The following is a 22,812-nucleotide window of genomic DNA, read 5'->3' as shown; positions in this document are numbered from 1 at the left end:
ATAAATAAAATAAAGGCATGTGTCCAACTACAAAAAAAAAAAAATACAGGAAAGCATTAGTTTATGAGAAGCTTTTAATTATAATGTTAAAGATTAAATACATTACTGAATAATCAAGTAAATATAAGTCCTTTTTGCCTTTCTGACAAGTGTTTTCTAAATCATATTGTGTATGCAGTATTTCTCTTCTATTTTAACAAATTTAAGAAGATCTTGTATTGCTTATTTGTAACTCAGCCTTTTAACATGTGTTAAAAATCTGTAGAAACTCATCTTTTCCATGTTGGAAATTCTTTTATATATATAACATATATATCCATCTGACACACGAAACAATTTTTGTAGAATAAAATTTTTAGAGGTAAATAAATTCCACATTTTGTAAGAGGAATCCATATGGAGCAAAACAGAAACTAGTATTACAGAAGACTTCTAATTTGAGTCTTTGAGAGCTATTACCTGGCCAGGCAACATCCAATTATGAAATGAATCGTCTAGGCAGTTCCTTTGATAAGCCCTACAGTCATTGTTTGAGTACTCCCCAATATTTTCATCTGATTCAAGTATAGGAATCTAGCTTGGCACTGTAAGGGCTTGGCAAATATAGAAAAGGATAATGTCCAGGATTTTATAATGAAAGTTCATTAAACATTATGGTTTCATGTAAGCTTTAGAAACAGAAGCATTATATTGTTGACATACTTAACTGTGTGTTAAGAAATTACCATTAGTATTAAATAAATATTAATCTATTTTATACCCTTAATCTTTTCAGTTTGTCTTTTGTCACATTTGACAGAGTTTTCACATTGCTTATTCTCTGAGAGCATCTGGTATTGTCCAAGATGTTATTAAAGTCACTCATTTTAGTGATACTATAATCTTCTATTTTAACGTTTTTTTTGTTTTGTTTTGTTTTGTTTTCCAGTATTGGGAATTTAACCCAAGGCCTCCTATGTGCTAGGCAAGCACTCTACCACTGAGCTAGATCTGGTGTTACTGTAATCTTAAAAGAGTACAATGTTAATTCTATAATAAACATCACTGCTCAAATTAATAAGAAAACTATGGGTAAGTGTGGGGCATGTTCCTACTTCTAAGGTATAGGGCCACTATATAGAACTTTACAAAATCTCTGAAGATGGCATTACATGACCTTTGAAGTGGATTGCCTTACTAAATTAAACTACAAGCAAAAAGCAAGTTCTTTCCTATAAAATACATTCCTCCATAATTATAAAAAGTAAAAGCAAAAAATTATGCTTTTTAAAAAACATTCTTACATCAAACCCAACTTTATATGTAAAAGTCTCTGTGGTAGGAATGTGCAGAGAATTGGGCATATCCATGTCAAATCAAACATTCCTAAATATAAGTCAATAGAGTATACTTTCAAAACTAACATGAAGACATTGAATCATTATTTCAATACCTAGCTCTTATCCACATTGTAAACATAAAGAGATGCATGCAGGATCGTGACTTAATTTCCTTATAAACACAAAAATTTTTTAAAAGATTTAAATTTTTTTATTATATTCTAATAAAACTGATGCTGTAAAAGTAATTATGTGTGCTGAGCTATTTAGCTATATTCTTTTCCTTTTAGTCTTTTATCTTTTTGTTTATATTTTTCTTTGTTTCTATTTTCCCATTATATTGACCACTGTTATAAGCTGGATGTGAGGTAGAAAGTTTTCCAAAAGTTCATTTGTGAGACAATGCAAGAAGGCTTAGAGGAGAAGTGGTTGGGTTAAGAGAATCTTAACCCCATCAGTAAATTAATCCTCTGATGGGATTAACCAAATAGTAACTGAAGGCAGATAGAGTGTGGCTAGAAGAGGTGGGTCATTGGGGGTGTGCCTTTCGGGGTGTGCTTTTTATATTTGGCAAGTGGACTCTCTCTCTCTCTGTTTCCTGATCATCATGAGCTCCTTCCTTCCACCACACTTCCACCATGATGTGTAGCCTCAACTAAAGCCCCAAGGAATGAAGCCAAGTGTCTATGGACTGAAACCTTTGAAACTGTGAGCCCTGAAATAAACTTTTCCTCCTCTACTGTTTTTGTCAAGTCTTTTAGTTACAGCAGTGAAAAAGCTGACAAGTAAAAAAAAAAAAAAAATTAGTAATTGAGATTTCAATTACTAACTGGGATCAGAATTTTGTAAATCTAGTTTTCCTACTTCCTCTCCTCAAACTAAACTACATCAAACCATAAGGATATAAATAAAACCCAGCATGAATTCCAAATTCTTTATAATTGTCATAAAAATGGCAAATGGGAGACTATTTGAGCAGCTTTGTGTTCTGTTCTAAAAGAAATACAAAACCTTAAGAAAATTCCATAACCTTAAAACATTTAGAACCATATTGAAAAGAGAAAACAGCATGTAATACTATGGTAATAACGGCATTAACGTAAAAACAGAAATAACAGTAATATGAACATAAATAAATAAGTAATAGCAGTTACTGAATGTTTCATGTGCTAGGCTTTTAAATTTTTATTATGTTTAATGTTTGCAAGTAATCTTTTCATTTTAGATGTGAGGAAAATGACATACAGAGAAACTGTTTTTGTCCTTCCTTACACAATAAGCAATGAAGCTCAAATTAGAAAATTTATTTGATCAGAAAATACACATTTTTTAACTTCTGCTATGCTAGTTCCAAAAAGGTGTTCATAAAATTATACTAGAAGTTTGAATGCAGCTGAAGTTAGCCTAAATGTACTGATAAATTAATTATGCTCTGACTTGTACTCTGAGAAAATATGTTTTAGCGAAGTGAAGAAAGAGGAAGTTTATTTGGGGTGTTTAAGCATTAGGAATGAGATGGATGAGAAGTGTTTTCAATACTTACACATTTAAATGCTTTTTAAAGTCTTTCTAATTTACTCTAGGCTTGCTCAATGGTAACACGTTTTATAGAAAATTTTAATTGTTGGAGAGACAAAGAGTAATCGCTAATATTCTAAAACTACCATGCTACATTTGAACTGAATTGAGATCAGATATTAAATAGTCATTTAAAAATATGATTTTTTTGTGGACTTGAAGGAAAGACTAAACTTTCTCATTTCTCTTTGTAAATTTTAGTGATGGATCATCATCAAATTTTGTGGGGTCAAAACCATAAACTAAATTGAGTACTGGTTATTTTTGATATAAGTAACTTCCCTGCAAAAAAGATAAGAAAACATATTTGCTTACCTTGTATTACATGTGAGTTGTCTTTCAAGAAGAAATTATATAGGTATTTGGGAATAAAAGCAGACATACAGGCATAAGCCAAGGCTAAGAAAGAAGAAGGCAAATAAAAGATTGGTTAATAGGGTAAATGATAAGCATTTTTAGCACATATTCTTCAATTCTTCTGTTAAACAATAGTTATGGTATTAAGTGCTAGAAATACAAAATTAAGGGGAAGAAAACCTCAGTTCTTTAAAATAGAAAATCTTTTAGACAACAAAAGTCTTTTTAAAATATCTCAAATTGATATCATTAATGATATCTACAAATCTTACAATCTTTAATTAATGCTGATGTACACAAGACTGTAAACTTTAGGATTTAGAACTAATAGCTATAACGTATTCTTTCAAACTCAGATCCTTTACTATTCTTGGATCAGTATGAGTGATAATTGAATGCATCAAACTAAACATAACAAAAGCTTTAGTCTAATCAGTGAGAAAATCAGAGAATAGCATGTTTTTAAAAGCAGTCTAATATGATATTTCAGTTCTCTGGGAGTATGTTACTGCTACTCAATTCCAGAAATCTATGAATATTTTGATACCAAAAAGAATGTGAGATTACATGTCTAGACATTAATGCTATATACAATTACATGCGCTAGATGTGATCTATTATTAGGGATTTGGGATTTGAATCAACTGAATCTAATAAATATTTATTGAAAAATCTATAAAAAGAAAGCCAAGGGGCTGAAAACTAAAACCTGTCATTAACCAAAAATTATTAAAACATTAATATTTAAGTTACTAGAATACAAAATAGAACAAGGTAAATTTCCTGAAATACAAAATGCTATATAGGTCAGGAAGAATAAGTCTTCATTAAAAAGGTGTGTTTGAGGGCTGGGGATGTGGTTCAAGCGGTAGCGCGCTCGCCTGGCGTGCGTGCGGCCTGGGTTCTATCCTCAGAACCACAAACAAACAAAGATATTGTGTCTGCCGAAAACTAAAAAAAAAAAATAAATGTTAAAATTCTCTCTCTCTCTCTTAAAAAAAAAAAAAAAAAAAAGAGGTGTGTTTGAACTGACATGCTTTGGAGATATAAAAATCAAAGAAAAATGCAGCTAGGGAGTTATTACAAATGTTTTAGAAAGTATCCTTAGACTAAAATTAATCTCTAGAGAGTCAGAATCTTCTCTCAAGTTTCATAAAATGGTCACCAATATAGGTAAGTGAATTTAGAATAACCAGTTCAATTCCCAAAAATCTCTAATCATTGTGTCATTACAACTAAAACTCTCCAGTAATAAATTAATCTTTCACATTCTCTAAAATGAATTTAAGAGATTCTTTCACAAAATTTTATAGTATTTACAAAGTAGAATAGAAGAACGTTAAAACAAAAACCTTTAATCTTTCAACCGATTATTTTAGGATAATACTCACAACAATTATTTTCATGATAAAGAGCCTTACCTTCATTATTGAAATTTAGATACAGGAATGGAGCACAAAGTGAGTCAAGACCTAACACAGAAGGGTTGGAACAAAGGAGTCAAATGAATAATCCATTGGAATTGTACACATATACCTCATTCAATTCTCTGCAATACTTCCAAATAGATTAAGCATTTTAAGTATTACCCAGACATGAATTCCTTCATGAGTTATTCTGAGGAATATCTAAGTGTCTGAAAAATGGCAAGTGTCCAAAACAAATAAGTTATTCTTAACAATATTATTATGAGGTAAAAAGCAATATGGAAGTAGAAAAACAAAAATGTCAGAAGGCTTGGAATATGATCCCATCTCTGACACTCTGTGATCTTATCAATTAACATCTTCAGGCATGTTTTCTCATCTAGGAGATGAAGTTTTTGCCTTATGTTCTTTTTCTTTGAAATATTTTTTTAAAATCCTTTAAAATTTGTGAAATGAAATACAAACATCTAATATGTTTATTTCACTGATAATAATGCTGTTCATATGTTGTCAAGTTGACAAAATGCACTTAAATTTATCTACAATAGCTAAGGAAGAAATAAAACACCTTTGAAATATACAAACCCAGGAAAAATAACACCTTCATTTAAAGTATGGGAGTAAAAAACAGAAATAGGAAAACATCTATTATATCAAAACATTCAATAAGAGTAGAGAGCATAATATGAATTTCAATTTATTTCACCTTCATAATCCTAATTTAAAATTTTATCATTGCGGGACACAGTGGTGCACGCCTGTAATCCCAGTGGTTTGGGATGCTGAAGCCAGAGAATCGCAAAATTTAGGTGTGTATTAAAATAACATGGAATGGGATTCTAATTTATAAATTTTTTAATGACCATTAAAAATAATAATGGCAAGAGCTAAAAATTAACAAGTAAAGATTCTAGGGAGAAACAAGGTAATAAGTAAAATGAGCAGTTTGAGGTAATATTTTATGCTTTAATCCTAATAACTATGATAAACATAAACTAGGGATGATGAATAAACATTTCAACTCATTCCAAAACTATTTATGGCATAATATTATCTTAATATTTGTACAAGTTTAAGATTGTATCTACAGAGCTAGGTGTGGTGGTGCTTGCCTGTAATCCCAGTGCTTGGGAGGTTGAGGGAGGAGGATCATGAGTTCAAAGCCATTTTTAGCAAAAGCAAGGCATTAAGCAACTCAGTGAGACCCTATCTCTAAATAAAATACAAAATAGGGCTGGGGAAGTAGCTCAGTGGCCGAATGACCCTGAGTTCAACTCCTGCCCCATCCCCACTACAAAAGAAGAAAAAAGAAAAAAAAGATTGTATCCACAGAGATTGCAAAAGCACCAAATATTCCTCATTCCTAGTCAATGTGATTGGCAAGTTGTTTAATTTTAAATATGGAGTATTTAAATGATATCTCCTAAGCATTTTGACAAAAGCTTAAAAAAAAGATGTTCTCCTATAAACCTTTCTAAAGTGAATCAGAGCTTTAGCACTGACTTTTCTGAAAGCAGGGTATTTGATACTTAGTTTTACTACTCTAAGGAAAGTTTAATAACTAAAAATTTACCTTGCCAGTACACAAGATCAGGATGAGATACTACCCAAGCTTTTAATACACGCCTAAATTTTGCATGACCTTCTGGTGATGATAATAGCTCATCATACTGATGACAGCGAGGAATATCCACTTCAATCTATAAAAACAGCAAAGAAATAAGGTATAATTATGACAAAGTGATCCCTTATAAACCCATAACCTCATTCCTTAAATAAGAGTAGAGAGCATAATATGAATTTCAGTTTATTTCACCTTCATAATCCTAGTGTCTAAAGTTTAAAATTTTATTATTGCTGGGCACAGTGGTGTATACTTGTAATCCCAGAGGCTTGGGATGTTGAGGCTGGAGAATTGCAAGTTTGGCCTCAGCAAAAGCGAGGCACTAAGCAACTCACTGAAACTCTGTCTCTAAATAAAATATAAAATAGAACGTGGGGTGTGGCTCAGTGGTCAAGTGACCCTTAGTTATATCCCTGGTACCCCACATCCCTCCAAAATTATATTATTAATCTTCTAGAAGTAACAAAGAAGTTTCATGTTTATCTAAATAAGGGAAGTGGATTTCTTTTGAAAAGACATGTATTGACAGTTTTCAAAAATATCTTCCTTTATTGCTTTGGCCTAAATAAAGTGCCAAATTTTCAGGAAAAGAATCATTATCATTTTTCAAAGTGGGTTACTCAACCTAAAGTCCTATAAAATGTTGTTCTAGTCATTAATTTATGAGCATAAGAGGCAGCTGAATATTAATAATGAAAGGAGAAAATTTTCCTCATGCTTTTCTAAAATTTAAATACTAGGCAGAGTTATCTTATGTTACTTAAAAAAACTTACTTGTCTATCTGTAGGAATTGGAGTATCTTTATCAATTGCATCATACTTGTCATGAATAGCTCCCTGAAAAAAAACAAAATGTTAATATCCTTAATAAAATTGACAATACATGGCAAATATCTCCTATTCTAAATGCTTGGGACCAGAAATGTTTCAGACTTTGGAGTTTTTCTGATTTTGAAATATTGGCATAAATTGTACTAGCTATGTATCGCTAATCTGAAAATTCAAAATCTGAAATGCTCCAAAATATGACTTTTTGAGCAGTGTGTCAGCACTCAAAAATTTTCAGATTTTGGAGCATTTTGTAGAGTTCATATTTTTAAATTGTGGATATGCAAGAGGAAAAACCTATTTCTTACGAATATGTATTTTGAAAACCTACCCAATATACGTGTATTCAAATCCAAGTTATACTTCAACTTAAAGAGTAATTGTTTATATCTTTAACAAGCAGACTTGTGAACGGTATAGACCAAAAGATTAAAAAGTTCTGTGTGTCATTTAGATACTAAGTATAACACAGCTTTATCGTTTTTCTATCCATTGTTGACTTTTAAATAGCAAATTTCATAAATAGAAGGGATTTTGGCAGGGGGTGGGGTGTCATAAAACAATTTTCTGTTAAAAGTTAGTAAACAAAGAAAAATAAAATGGAACATTTCAAAGTAGTAGTATGGTACCTGAAAACAGAAGTTTGGGATGGACTGGATATCATGAATTATAAAACATTGGGACTAATGGGGTCATCTATATTTTTCAGTTTTTTTAATACAGAAAGAATACACGAGTCAACTACTTCAAATTTTGGTCATATTCTATAGGACTGAGCATTAAAAATTCTTACTTTTCTGGCTCATAATCATGATAGAGGAAAAACACAGGGAAATTTGGTGATATTATTTGCTGTATCAATTTCTTTGGGATTTAGACAATCTGACATCAGAAATCCTCTTGGACTTGAGTATTATAATTCTTATAATACTAAAAATTAATATATTACATGGACAGTAGATATTCTTGTAAAGTAATCAACTAAATTCAAACAGTTTTATAGACTTCATCAAAGCAATCAAGAATTTTAAAAAAGGAAATTCTTCTAACATAGTTCCAAAAGGATTAAAAATTTGGGGGGGGTCAAACAATTTTCAGTTGTTGGTAATAGATATCTACAGGAGAATAAAGGGAAGACTTTCAGTGAGAACCACTAAATAAAATATTAAATAGCATAAACCCAACAAATCTTCAAATAATTTTTCTACTCTATTCTTTTCTTCTGTATTCTTTCTGCTTAAAAATAACCAAATATTCTAATGTTCATATTTACTATATAATTTTCTAATAATTTAAAAGCATATATGGAAACACTTTTTTAAAATCTTTTATTAGCACTATTTATTAATCAACTTCTAACCTTCTCTTTTCTTTTTTACCTCAACTCCCAGAAGAGCAGCCCAGGTTAAACCCCTCATTAGAGGAGGAATGTCAACTCTTGCTTCTTTCCAAATTTGATTTTTTTTATACGGATAAGCCTATGATATAAATAAAGAAATTTAAAAAAGTTCAAAAAATTAAAATCACTTTTCCCATCACAGTGTATTCAAACTAGACATCAATAACTAGAAAAACTCTGGAAACCATACAAATGCATAGAAATTAAACAACATGCTTCTGAATAAACCAATGGATCAATGAGAAAATTAGGAAGAAAATTTAAATTTCTTCAAAACAAATAACAGAAACAATGTAATAAAATCTATGGAAAACAGTAAACACAGTACCAAAGGGAAGTTTACAGAAATCAATAACTGCACTAAAGAAGCAGAAACACCTCAAATAGACAAGTTATCACCATATCTCAAGGAACTAGGAAAATAAGAACAAAACAAAACAAAAATTAGAAAAGTAACTAATAATGATCAGAGAAGAAACCAAATGAAATAGACTAAATGACAATACAAAAAGACTGAGGAAATGAAGAATTGGTTTCTCAAACATATAAACAAAATTGACAAACTCTTAGTGAGATGAAGGGAAAAGTTGAGATGACTCAAAAAATAAAATAAAATGTGAATAAAAGAGATGCTACAATTGATATCATAGAAATGCAAAAAATCATTAATGATGATTGTAAAAGTTATACTCCCATAAATTTGATAACCTAGAAGAAATGGACAAAATCCTGGGCACAAAACCTTTCCAAAACTGAATTATGAAGAGATAGAATATCTGAAAAAAAAAATTAATAATAGCAAGATTGAATCAATAACAAAAACTGCCCTGTCATTGTAAAACCCAGCCCAGATTGTTGAATTCCACCAAATATTTAAAGAAGAACCAATGCCAATTATTCTCAAAATAAAAAAGAAGAATTCTTCTAAACACATTCTATGAGAACAGTATTACCCTGATATCAAAACCAGACAAGGAAACAAATAAGTAAAACAACAAACCAATATCCTGGATGAAAAAAATCTTCAAATTTCTAGCAAACTGAATCCAAGTGCATATTCAAAATATCCACCAGGATCTTGTGGGATACAACTTAGGGATATAAGGATGGTTCAATATACACAAATTAATTAAATAAAATACCACTTAGTACCACATTAACAGAATGAAGGACAAAAATCATATGATCATCTCAATATATGAAGAAAAAACATTTGATAAAATTCAACATTCCTTCTGTGATTAAAAAACGTGAACATGTTAGGTATAGAAGGAAAGTGCCTCAGGGTAATATTGTCCTCATAATAAAGGCCATATATGTAATAGTTAACATACTGAACAGAAAAACGTTGAAAGCTTTCTTTTTAAGATCTGGAATAAGACCAAGATGTCCACTTTCACTACTTTTATTCAACACAAAACTGAAAGTTCTAGTCAGAGCAACTGTGCAAGAGAAAGAAATAATAACTTTGCAGAATACATGAACCTCTGTTATAGAAAATTTCAAAGACTGCCTAAAAACTATTAAAACTGATAAATGAATTCAGCAAATTTCCAATATATAAAATACAGTGGGATACCACTTAGTACCCATACAGAACCCAGTAGCATTTCTACCACAGTAAATTATCTGAAAAATAAACTAAAACAGCAATCCCATTTACAACAGCTACAGACAGACAAAACCCCTAGGAATACTTGTGATGAAGACTGAGTCTGAGGTGAGGGCTTCTGATGTCAGCAGAGGTGAAACAAACCCAACCCATAGCCTATTGCTGAAGCTAGCACTTGGGTGTTGAGAGCCACAGCCAAAGGGGCCCCAGCAAACTTCCAGCTGCCGGGGGATGATTGGCTCACAGAGGCCCCAGCAACATCTAGTTGATTGGCTCCTCTGCGGTGATGCTCATTGGAGATGCTCATTGAGCTGTTTCCCCGCCCTTTCAGACTGCCAGCTGATGATTGGCTCACAGCGGCCCCAGCAACATCTAGCTGATTGGCTCCTCTGCGGTGATGCTCATTGGGCTGTTTCCCTGCCCTTTCAGACCACGGATCTGCTCATTGGGGGACTTTTTTGGCTCCGCCCATGCGACCCAGCCAATCAGCCTCAAGAGCAGGAGGATGGGGGGGAGGTGGAGAGGCCGGTGGTTGAGGGAGAGGCTTGTGGGAAGCCGGTGGTGGCAGTTGGGGCTCTGAGGGTTTTTCCTGAGGAGCTGTTTTGTTTGGCGTGTGTGGTTCTAAAAATAAAGTTAGTTTCTTTTGACAAGTGGCTCCTGATTGTGCCCAGCCAGACTGCGGCACTTGGGGACATGGTGGGATATCTTATAATGACCACCTTACCTAGTACTGTTTAGGGTGGGTATGGTGAGGGGCATTCAAGAGGGTACAAGTATATGCATCTCATGCCTTCCATCTACACAGGCTTGTCTCCTATGGTACAGACATGGGTTGGAGAGGTGGCCTGTGACACATGGTGTTACATCAAGGCAGTGTCTCTGCCTTGCTATGTGTAGTGTCCCAGAGGGTTGCATCCACAGCAGCTTGTTGGGCTTCAACTAGCTCATCAGAGCATCATCTCCTTGTCACTACCCAGAGAGGAGCCACAGCAGGCTGAGGTATCACCATCACAGCTGTAGGATGGCTATCTTCCACAGCTGTTAATAAAACTACATTAAAAATAAAACCCTAGGATAAAATTTAACCAAAGAGGTAAAAATATCTCCACAATGAAATTATTAAACATTAATGAAAGAAATTGAAGAGGACACAAAGGAAAGATATTCTGTGTTCACAGATTGCAAAAATTGATATTATTAATATAGCCATACTACCCAAAGTTAATTTACAGATTCATGCATTCCCTATCCAAATACCCAAAGCAATCTTGAGCAAAAAGAAAAAATATGGATACAATACATGACTTCAAAATATACCAAACCCTGGACACAGTGTCATATGTCTATAATCCCAGTGACTCAGGAGGCTGAGGCAAGAAGAGGATCACAAGTTCAATGCCAACCTAGGCAACTAAGTAAGACCCTGTCTCAAAATAAAAATTAAAAAGGACTGGAGATGTAACTCAGTAGTAAATCACCCTATGGCTCAATTCCCAGTACCAAATAATAATAAAAAGTAGATAAATAAACAAACATAAACACACACACACACGCATATATATATATATATATATATATATATATATATATATATATATACATACATACATACATACACATACATATATCATAATGCCACAAAAAACAAAACATCATGAAACGGGCACAAAAACCAACACATAGAAAAAAAACAAAACAAAACATAACAGAGAGCCTAAAAGTAAATTCAAGCATTTATACACATATACACAGAGTCTCTGCAATAAATGGAGCTGAAAAAATTGGATATTCACAAGCAAAACAATGAAATCAGACCCTTATTTTTCACCATTTATACAAATCAAATCAAAATGGATTACAGACTTAAATGTAAGACCTAAAACTTAGAAACTATTGGAATAAAACAGGAGAAACACATAGAGACACTGACATGAGCAAGGATTTTTTTGGACAAGACTACAAAAGCACAGAAAACAAAAGCAAAACTTGGTGGGATTATAAAAAATTTAAAAGTTTCTGCACAGCAAAGTAAACAACAGAATGAAAAGATAGAATACAGAACAACAACAACAACCAAAAAACTGGGAAACTATACATCTGACAAGGGGTGGATATCCAGAATGTGTAAGAATTCCAAAATATCAATTGCAAAAAATAAATGCATACATATACACAAAATGCATAAATAAATAATTTTTTAAAAAAATGAAGACCATCACTAATCAATAGCAAAGCAAAACCACAATGAGTTATTATTTCTTCTTCCTTAAGTTAAAAATGGTTACTACTAAAAAAACAATATAATAAGGTCTGTTGAGGATGTGGAAAAAAAGGGAACAGTTATACACTTTTGGTGGGAATGTAAATTACTAAAGCCATTCTACAAAACAATATAAAGTTCCCTCAAAAAATTAAAAATAGACCTATCATATGATCCATTGCTGATCATCCAAAGGTGATCAGGATATAAAAGAGACATCTTCACTTTCTCTCATGTTTATTGTAGCACTATTCACAGTAGTCAAGAAATGGAATCAACCTGTGTTCATCAACTGAAGAATGGACAAAGAAAATTTGGTGTATACACACACAAATGCTAATCAGGCTTAAAAGGATGAAATTGTGTCACTTGTGACAACATGGACATAACAGGAATACAGGTGTTAAGTGAAATGATAACAAGTTATAGTTAGAAAGGAGAAATTAATTCTGGTGTTCCTTTGCATACTACTGTGACTCTAAATAATACTAATGCATTATTCACTTCAAAAAAGCTAGAAGAAAGGATATTGAATGTTTTCATCACAAAGAAATGTTAAATGAGAAGATAGATATGCTTACCTTAATTCAAACACCATACAATGTAGAAATGCCTTAAAATGTCACATTGTACCCCATCAATATGTATATTTTGTCAATTAAATAATAAAAACAACATAAAATAAATGAAAAAAATTTCAACTTTTAGTCTATATAGTTCTTGATATACCAGTGATAATATTGAAGTGTCCTGGAATATATTTCTAAGTATTTCTAATCACAGGGTCCAGTTTCATTTATACAAATAAGCAGTGGAATGGACCCTAATCCTCTCTAAAATTTGTAAAATATAATTAAAAAGGAGCGTATTTTAACTCACTCTTTATTTTGTGCTCTGGGCAGATTATGAAAGGTCATATAGAGAATTAGGGTATCAGCCTCATATGGGTTAAACAAGATAATGTATAAAAACAGTTTTGTAAAAATCTAGTGATACTAAAAGTGTTCAAAGTCTATATGCCATAAAGCTACTTCTATATGTTGCATATAAAATTTTCCTATTATAAATTACATTTTATGATAGATTTCTAGAAGAAAATTATTAGAACACAGGTTATGGATGTAGTTTGACTTACTTTAGAAAATGTTTCAGTTAATTCACAATTATTTTAAAAGAATCAATTCCAAACTTCATATGCCTTTGTTCACTTTGCAACTTTAATATTCAAAAACAGTCCTATATTAATTTTAGGTTTTTCATTCCTACTAAGGATGAACAATTTGAAAACATTTATGTATTTGTATTATGTGCTTTATCCACTTGTCTCTTTAAATAATGGTGTTTTTCTTTAATTTTTCTTTAAAAAGAAAAAATATCCTTCATCTAACATAATTTTGCATATGTTCTCACATCTTGTTTTTGCTTTTTAATTTTACTTTGTATAAATTCGTATCATTTTTATAATTAAAGAAAATTAATCAGAGAAGATTAGTCCCAAAAAATTAGTCTTCTCATGATATCACAACTCACTAAGAATTAAAGTATAAAAAAATTGTTTATGTGCTATTGTTAATACTTTATATTTTGTAATCCTTACCTTTAGCAGCCTGTCAAAGAGGATAATTCTGTTTAGTTGGTACTCAGTGTCCCTCTCCCGGATGATTAAAGGGAGAGTGGCAGCTGCAGACAATTCGTTATTGCTGTTTGAGTGAGGCAAATTAGACTGACTGTAAAGAACAAAAGCAAAAATATTGACAAAAAGAGTATAAAATTCTAACAAACTAAAACACCATTTTAAATGTTCTATTTAGAAAGGACTTTTCAAGAAAAATGTAGAAAATTCTTACAAATCTAATACAAACAGAAAAGAAAAATAAATATATAATGAGACTATATATATACACTTACTCATCTTCAAGTAATGGATAAAATGATTCTCCACCAACATCTTTTAATCTCTATGAATTAAAAGAAAATATTGATGTATAATCACCTTAGGCAGCATCACTGAGTGTATTTAAAAGAAACAATAATGTAAAAATCATAAACTTGTAACAGTACCAAGAAAAATATAAAACAGAATCTAAAAATTATTTCTTCCAAACATGCAAACATATCATGCCTCTACTGATTAAGACTTAGCAATGAAGAATACTTTGTTCTTTTACCTCTAAATATCACTAATAAATGTTAGACACGTATTATAATATTTTTCCCAACACAATACAAAATTACTAACATTAATATAAAATTTAAATGAGTACTATTAAATCATTTGAAGAAATATTTTAAAAAGTTCTCTATATATACACAATTTACACACACGCACACGCACGCAGACACACACACACACACATTAAAAGCCCAACTTACTTTTACTTAGGCATAACACAAACTAAGTCAAAGTCAAGTGTTAGTAAAGGATTCAACATAATTTCTTATATCATACTTTGAGCATATACCATAGTTAACAAATCAACTGACAAAATTTGATTAATGATTTTTCCCCACAAAATCATTACACTAAACATTGCTACGAATAATAATATTGCTAAGATTATTTTTTAAAAATATATGCAGGCAAGCAGTACTAAAATCTTAGCCTCATCCTAAGCAAGGTGATTATAGTTAATGCAATCTTGCCTGCTACTGTGTTCTTCAACTTCCAATTTGAAGGCAGAATATCTGCTTCTATGGGGATTGACACAAAAGTTTAAGTTCTATGTTGATAAGACTCATCATGTACCCAAGTGAGTTATTTCCAGAATTTTAAAAGTCAAAGAAAATCTTTACGCAACCCTGAAAATTTGACAAACACCAGATTTATACCTGGCTCTTCTCTAAAACTTAATATGCTATGTATTTATCCTTTTATTAAGCTCTATACCTGAGATTCATAGATTCAAATTTTCAATAAAGTAAAAATTTCCAAGTTTTACTATATTATTAAAACACATCTTTTTTAAAGGTTGGCTTTGAATATCCTGAATATAACAGATACTATTTTATAAGCATATTTTCGGATTGTCTTTTCTAAAACTTAGTACATATAGATTACAAAAGGATGAAAATACACAGGAATATTTAGGGTAAAACATACTATTTGTGTTCCACATTACCTTAAAAATGAACAAATTAACATTTCTTAATAATTATATAGGGAAAATATTTTAAATTTTAAAAGTACAACTACAAGGAAATGGAAATAATAGAATGGAAGCCTTGAGTTCCTTTAACTTGGCTTCAATTTTATTTAAACTAAAAAAAAAACCAAAAACAAATTAAGAGTATAACAAAATCAAATGACACCATATACTTCAGAGGTAATTTATATTTGCTGCTTTGTATTATTATCTTTCCACTTTATACATCCTTCTAGAGATCATAAATTCAGTGTATTGAGTTGTGATATTGTAATTTTCTGTTGTTGTTGACATTATAATAGACAAGATGTTATAAGGCCCACCTACTATATAATATTTATAATATTAGATGGGTGGAAAAGCACTAAAAAGTAAAAAAAAAAATGCAGTGATAACAGACACAAACTGTGTACAGAGAACACCACTGAAATATACTGACAACTGTGGCCTAGAGATTGGAGTTTAAAGGGATACAACTTGGGTGCATGCATAAAGGTAGCCAGACTATAGAAGCCTCTGCTAAAGCCAGGTAAAGACTGAACTATGTATGTGTTTGTGGCTGGGGGTTGGGAGGGTGGTGCTGGAATTGCTAACCTAGATGCACACAACAAAGTAGAGTATCATTTTTGTCTTGGCTATGGATGATTGAAAAATAAAAAGGGAAGAACTTGAAAGCAACAACCAAAAGAATGATAAGTTATACTCTACTTATGTATAATGTGTCAAAATACATTCTACTGCTATGCATAACTAGAAAAAATTTTTAAATTAAAAGAAAAAATACTTAAAAACCTTTTGGAAATGATTGCTCTTACCGTAGTAAGAAAAAAGGCCATATGAATTGAAAACTCTTCTCAGAGCTATCAGTTCCCCAAATTGGAAAAACAGGCAAATATATAGCTTACCAGAAGCAGAAGCCACTGTTTGGTAAGAACCTAGTAAGAACAATTACTGCAGACTAAGCACAGGTAAAAACAATTAATGCAGACTAAGCACAGACTAACTTGAGACAGAAAACTATTAGAGGCCCAGACAGGAAGAAATTTATGTTTCCGAGATTTACTACTACTAGTACTCCAGGTTCTCAGGTAGACAGAGAAATCCCCTTATACTTCCTGTATAAAGAGGGGAAACATAACCAATTTGAAATACCCAGAGTGCTATTTTCCTTAACAAACTCTGCCCCCTGTGAAGCCTTTTTGTTGGATCTTAACCAATTTGGGGGGTTTACCAGCCTAAATGACAAGAAAGAAGGGTAACTGAACTCTAGTCCCTTCTAGTATTTGTTGTGGGGGAAGAGAAATATCAAACTCCAGGCCTGCTAGCTTTCTGTCTCACCTAAAGAGGTGGGAAAGGGAAGCTAAGAAGTACTTGTGAAGAACAGATCATATTCTAGGAATACAAGCTTACTAAACAATGAAGATCAAAATCATAGGATTTTGGACACTTCTCTTCCCCTTTGCTTCATCACCATATTAATGGGGCTTCTCTCTGACAGGGTAAGTTTGAACTGAAGAACTACAAGCCTTAGACTGTATTTTAACAAGAGATTTTTAGGGAAATCCAAAGACAACAGAAGAAAATAACAAAGAACAATAGAAGAAATTTTAGCCTTTGACACCACTGCTTTAGGAAACTATTAATAACCTCCTAGCTACATAAACATGAAATCTTAAATTATAGTCCTATTTACCACTTTTATCTAGTACATCATGTCTGGTCTTCAACAAAAAATTACAAGGCACACTAAAAGGCAAGCAAACAAGACAGCCTGAGAAGATAAAGCAAGCTTCAGAACAAACTGAGAAATAGAAGATACTAAAATTATCATACCAGGAATTTAAAACAACTGTTTAATTTGCTAAAGGCTCTAAATGGAAAAAGTGGGAAACATAAAAGAACAAATGGTAATATAGGCAAGAATTGGAAATCCCAATAAAGAAATAAAAGGAAATGCTAGAACGAAAGGAAGACATCATAAGAGAAATAATCCTTTTGAGAGATATCAGTATACTGGACATGGACAAGGAAGATAAAAGATATGGCAAAAAGAACTTTGAAAACTGAAATGCAAAGAGAAAAATAAATATAATATCCAAAAACCTCGTGACAATTACAAAAAGTATACATATAATAGGAATATAAGAAGAAATAGAAGAAATATTTTACATAATAGTAACTAAGAAATTTCCAGAATTAAATAGACATCAAATCAAAGATCCAGGAAACTAAGAGAATAGGCAGAACACATACCGAAGGTCTACACCTAGGCATATCATATTCAAATTGCAGAAAATCAAAGACAAAAAGAAAATCCTGAAAGTAGCCAGGGGATGGGGAGCACCTTACACACAGAGGAATGAGGATAAAAAATACGCTGAATTTCACTTAAGGAATCATGTAAGCAAAAAAGAGATGGAAGTAGAATATTCAAGTACTACAGGGTGTGTGTGTGAGGGGGAGGGGGGGGGGCTAACAACCCAGAATTCGTATCCAAGTGAAATTATCCATTAAAAGTGAAAAAGGAATATATTTCTTCATAAAGAAAATTAAGTAAATTTGTTGTCAGTAGCCCTGGTTAAGGAAAATTATAAAAGTCAGAAATCTGAATTCACCTAAAGAAAGGAAGAATTAATGTTTGTTTAAAGAAGGTTATAACTGAACTTTAAAATATACATCTTTCTTTTTTTTAATTCTTAATTGGTTTAAAAGATAACAATTTGTTCAAAATAATAATGGCAACAATTTATTTGTTAATAGTCTATGGATAAGTTAAATGAATGATAGCGATGATATAAAGGATGGGAGAAGGATTTACACATACACTGTTATAAAATACCTGCACTCTCTATCTGCAATGTAGTGAAAGTGAACTTATGTTACTTGTAAATGTATTTTGCAAACTCTAAGGCAAATACTAAAAATGTTTAAGAGAAGTAAAATTGATCAATTAAAATCAGAGAAAATACAAAAAGTAAAAGGTAAAGGAATAGCAATAGCACAGTAATGGACAATGAACAACAATAGTTTGTAGATGATAGATATAAATCTAACAATCATCACTTTAAATATGAATAGTCCAAATACAACAATTAAAAGATTGAGATTGTCAGTATGGATACAAAAATAACATTACATAATATTACCTAAGAAATTTCAAAATTAAATAGACATCAAAACAAAGATTGAGGAAACTCAGAGAAAAGTAGGATATACACCAAAAGTCAACACTTAGGCATATCATATTAATATGCACACTTTTTCTATTTTCTCTGGTTTTAATTGATCATTTTACATGATTGATTTTCTTTCCTTCTTACAATAGGAATTATATTTCTCGAAAATTTATTATTGTTTGCTTTGGAGTTTACAATATACATTTACAACTAATATAAGTTCACTCACATTAAACATAACAATAGAGGCAGATTATAAGTAACAAATAGAGAAAGATATACTAAACAATCATCAAAATAGAGCTGGAGGCTGGGTGTGATGGTGCACACCTATAATCCCATCAGCACAGGAGGCCGAGGCAGGATGATTGTGAATTCAAAGCCAACCTCAGCAAAAGCGAGGAACTAAGCTACTCAATGAGACCCTGTCTCTAAATAAAATACAAAATAGGCCTGGAGATGTGGCTCAGTGGTCAAGTACCCCTGAGTTCAATCCTAGTACCCTCCCACCAAAAAAAAAACCCCAAAAAACCCAGAACTGCCAATTCCTTGAAAGACATAATTTAGAAAAACTCAAAGGAGGAGAAATGTATAAGCCTGAATATATCAATATGTATTAAAGAAACAGAATCGATAGTTAATAATTTTCCTAAACAGAAGGTATCTAGACCAGATGAGCTCACTAGGGAATACAAATGTTTAAGAAAAAAATTATAATCATCTCTTTGAGTACATAAGCAGAGGAAATACTTCTTTATTCTCTGAGGGCAGAATTATCCTAAAAACAGACAATCACATTACAAAAAAAGGAAAACTGCAGGCCAATAGTTCTTGTTAGCACAGAAGCAAAAATTCTCAATAAAATACTAGCATTTGACTCTAAATAATGTATAAAAATAATTATATACCATAATCCAAGTAAATTTCATTTCAAGCTTACAAGGCTGGTTCAATATGCATAAATCAACTAATATAAATCATCATATCCACAGGTTAAAGAAAAAATCTTAAAACTTTGTCAAAACATGCATGAAAGCATTTGACAAAATCCAACATCCATTCTTGATAAAAATTCTCAGCAAACTAAAATTAAAGGAATGTCTTCATTCTGATAAACAATATCTAGAGAAACAAAAAAACTAAAATTTTTTACATCTTTTTTTTCTAAAGGCCAGGCATTTACCATACACAAATTTTACCTTGAAAAGAATCAAAAGCATGGGCTGGGGTTTTAGCTCAGTGGTACAGTGTTTGCCTTGCATGTGTGAGGCCCTGGGTTTAATCCTCAGCACCACATAAAAATAAATAAAAATAAAGATATTGTGTCCATCTACAACTAAGAAATATTTTTTAAAAAAATCAAATGCAAACTTTAACTCCAGTTACTGTATATGTTAAATTGCAGTAATAAAGAACAAAAAGTAAGATGATTGGACAAATGGCTAGAGGGGTAGAGACATACATAATAAAGCAAAATGTTAATTATAGACTCTATGTTAGAATATAGCAAAATATTTAATTGTTGGGACATATAATAAATATTTTTAGCTTTTTGGGTCATGTGATCTCTGTTGCAACCACTTAACTCTGTCAATGTAGAGCAAAACAGCTCTAAATAATAGGTAAATAATAGGTGTGACTTGATTTGACCAAGACATCATACCAACCCCTAATCTATGTACTAAGTTGTTTACTGCAAAATTTTTTCAACTCTTCTCTAAAAATTTTCATAATAAAAGTTAGAAAAAATAATACATATAAATGCATTCTATTTATGATAGTGGAAGTAAGAATGCATCTGATAATGAATATAGACAGTATAAAGAAAATTTATAAGAACTTTAATAAATATCATACCTATGGAATGTTCAAAAAATAGGACTCCATATTTTACAAATATCAATTTCCTATAAATAAACCTATAAATTCAATGTAATTGCAATCGAAATCCTATACATATTTTAATGAAACTCTGTAAGATGATAATAGAAATCAATAGTAGAGCAAGATGTTAAAGAGCTCCTATCCCATTTTAAGATAATAAATTGAGGCTCTTCCAATTGATGGAATTTGTTTAAAATTTCAAGGAATTACTATGAAGAATCTGTATATGCACTGTAAAACTGGCTAAGGTTAAACAAACAGGCCTACAAAGCAGAGTAGAAATACTCAGACACATATCCATGCATATTCCAAAAAGATGGAATTACAGATCAAAACAGGAGAAAATAATCTATTTAACATATGGTAATGAGACAAGGGATTATTTCTTATGAACAAAAAATGCAATTGGACATCTTTGTCACAAGTACTTTAGATATAAATTCCAGGTAGATTAAAGAACTAAATATGATAAAAATTATTTAAATATTTTAGAAACAATACAGAAAAATATTACAAAAAATATTTATAACTTGATACAAATTTAAATAGGTTACAACAAGCACAATATATCAAATAAAATATATTTAATTAGAAATAAAGATGTTGATAAAAATTTCAAATTCTATTCACTAAAAGTCCAATTAAAAGAAAAACGAAAGATTAGAAGATGACACATAGCCAACAAAGACACCACATCTGGATGTAGTTTTTAGAAGCCCTCAAATCAATAAGAAATTATTCAGAAATAGTGATAAAAGATATGAACTAGTATATATGAACAGCTAAAAATATGAATAGGCTGATAAATGCACCAAAAATTAGAAGATTAGGATTAGTATCACTGAAAAATATAATTTATAACACTAGATTAACAAAAACAAGATTTTTTAAAAAGTAATAACCCTAAGTGGAGAAATGAGAACATTTATCCAACGATGATGAAAAGATGAACAATCATTTTTGTGAAGAATCACACAATATATAATAAAGCTAAAATTATACAGATTCTATTTTCTAGAAATTGCACTCTGTGGCATATATCTTACAGAAATTCTCACATATTTTATGAAATCTGGGAGGGGTACAAAGCTTCATGTGCATCTTTAAAGGTATTTTTAAAAATACCTGAAGCAAATTTGGCAAAGTATTTTTCTTACGTTTCTTAGCTGGCATAAAGACAATGTAACAGTAGTATCATCTAATAGGGAGCTTCTATCTCGTCCTTGTCCAAAGCTTTCACCATCTTCAAAGAGAAAACTAAAAGAGATTTTTAAAAAAATTATAATTAGCATATAAAATCCATTTTATTGTTTTTTTCTAGAACATAAAATTTTTCAAAGTAATAATCCCTTCATCAAGAAATAAATTTTAGAAGGTATAATTGGTAGTTGAGACTTCTCCAAACAAGTCCTATTTTTAGATATCTCTTGAGTTGATATGAACACAGTATTTATATATAAAGCATTGCACAGTTGGATGCAGTGGCAATTGCCAGTAATTCCAGCTACTTAGGAGGCTGAGGCAGGATGATCACAAGGTTGAAGGCAGTCTTGGCAATTTAGCAAACAAAATAAAATAAAAAGAGCTGAGGAAGTAGCACATTGGTAAACTGTCTCTGGATTCAATCCCTATTACTACCCCCCTACATACACAAAATAAATGCATTTTAGGAATACAAGGTTATCATTTACAACTGTTCATGTAGTTTCAATGCTAAACTTACTATCCTGACACTATACAAAGATGTTCCTGAAGTTTATATAGGTGAAAAATGATAAAGGGAAAAAGAAAAAACACATTCTCAATTCTCAGGGGAAAGAATATTGACTAACAATTGATTGTTTAAAATTTCAATCAGGGGATGTGGCTCAAGCAGTAGCGGCTCGCCTGGCATGCGTGCGGCCCGGGTTCAATCCTCAGCACCACATACACACAAAGATGTTGTGTCTGCTGAAAACTAAAAAAAAAATTAATATTAAAATTTCAATGAATTACTATATGCCAGACATGGTGGCTCATGATTATAATTCCATGGACTTAGGAGGCTGAGATAAGAGGATCGCCAGTTTGAGGACAGTCTCAGCAACTAGCAAGGCCCTGTCCCAAAATAAGAAAAAAAAAAAAAAAAAAGAGCAGGGGATGTGGCTCAGTGGTTAAGCATTCTTGGATCAATCCCTGACATACAAAAATAAATAAATAAGAATC

General features: G+C 31.5%; 1 protein-coding gene across 6 annotated transcripts in view; it reads right to left on the bottom strand.

Moving 5' to 3' along the window:
* Tbck (TBC1 domain containing kinase) overlaps positions 1-22,812 on the bottom strand; it is a 236,481-nt gene that overhangs the window by 139,551 nt on the left and 74,118 nt on the right. For 5 of the 6 annotated variants that reach the window (XM_058583784.1, XM_046458939.2, XM_046458940.2 and 2 more), the window contains 8 exons: positions 21,765-21,864; positions 14,313-14,362; positions 14,002-14,131; positions 8,513-8,611; positions 7,080-7,142; positions 6,255-6,381; positions 4,676-4,726; positions 3,213-3,296 (listed from right to left, as the gene is read on the bottom strand). In XM_058583784.1, the coding sequence (XP_058439767.1) occupies positions 3,213-3,296; positions 4,676-4,726; positions 6,255-6,381; positions 7,080-7,142; positions 8,513-8,611; positions 14,002-14,131; positions 14,313-14,362; positions 21,765-21,864 (704 nt within the window). The remainder of the gene's footprint in view (positions 1-3,212; positions 3,297-4,675; positions 4,727-6,254; positions 6,382-7,079; positions 7,143-8,512; positions 8,612-14,001; positions 14,132-14,312; positions 14,363-21,764; positions 21,865-22,812) is intronic. The other variant, XM_046458941.2, reaches the window with a different exon arrangement.

Source organism: Marmota monax, unplaced genomic scaffold (genome assembly GCF_021218885.2).
Source record: "Marmota monax isolate L192 unplaced genomic scaffold, Marmota_monax_Labrador192_F-V1.1 WCK01_AAM20220418_F8-fsc00002, whole genome shotgun sequence".
Taxonomy (NCBI): domain Eukaryota; kingdom Metazoa; phylum Chordata; class Mammalia; order Rodentia; family Sciuridae; genus Marmota; species Marmota monax.
The sequence above is the reverse complement of the archived record's forward strand: the minus strand, read 5'-3'. Positions and strand labels throughout refer to the sequence as shown.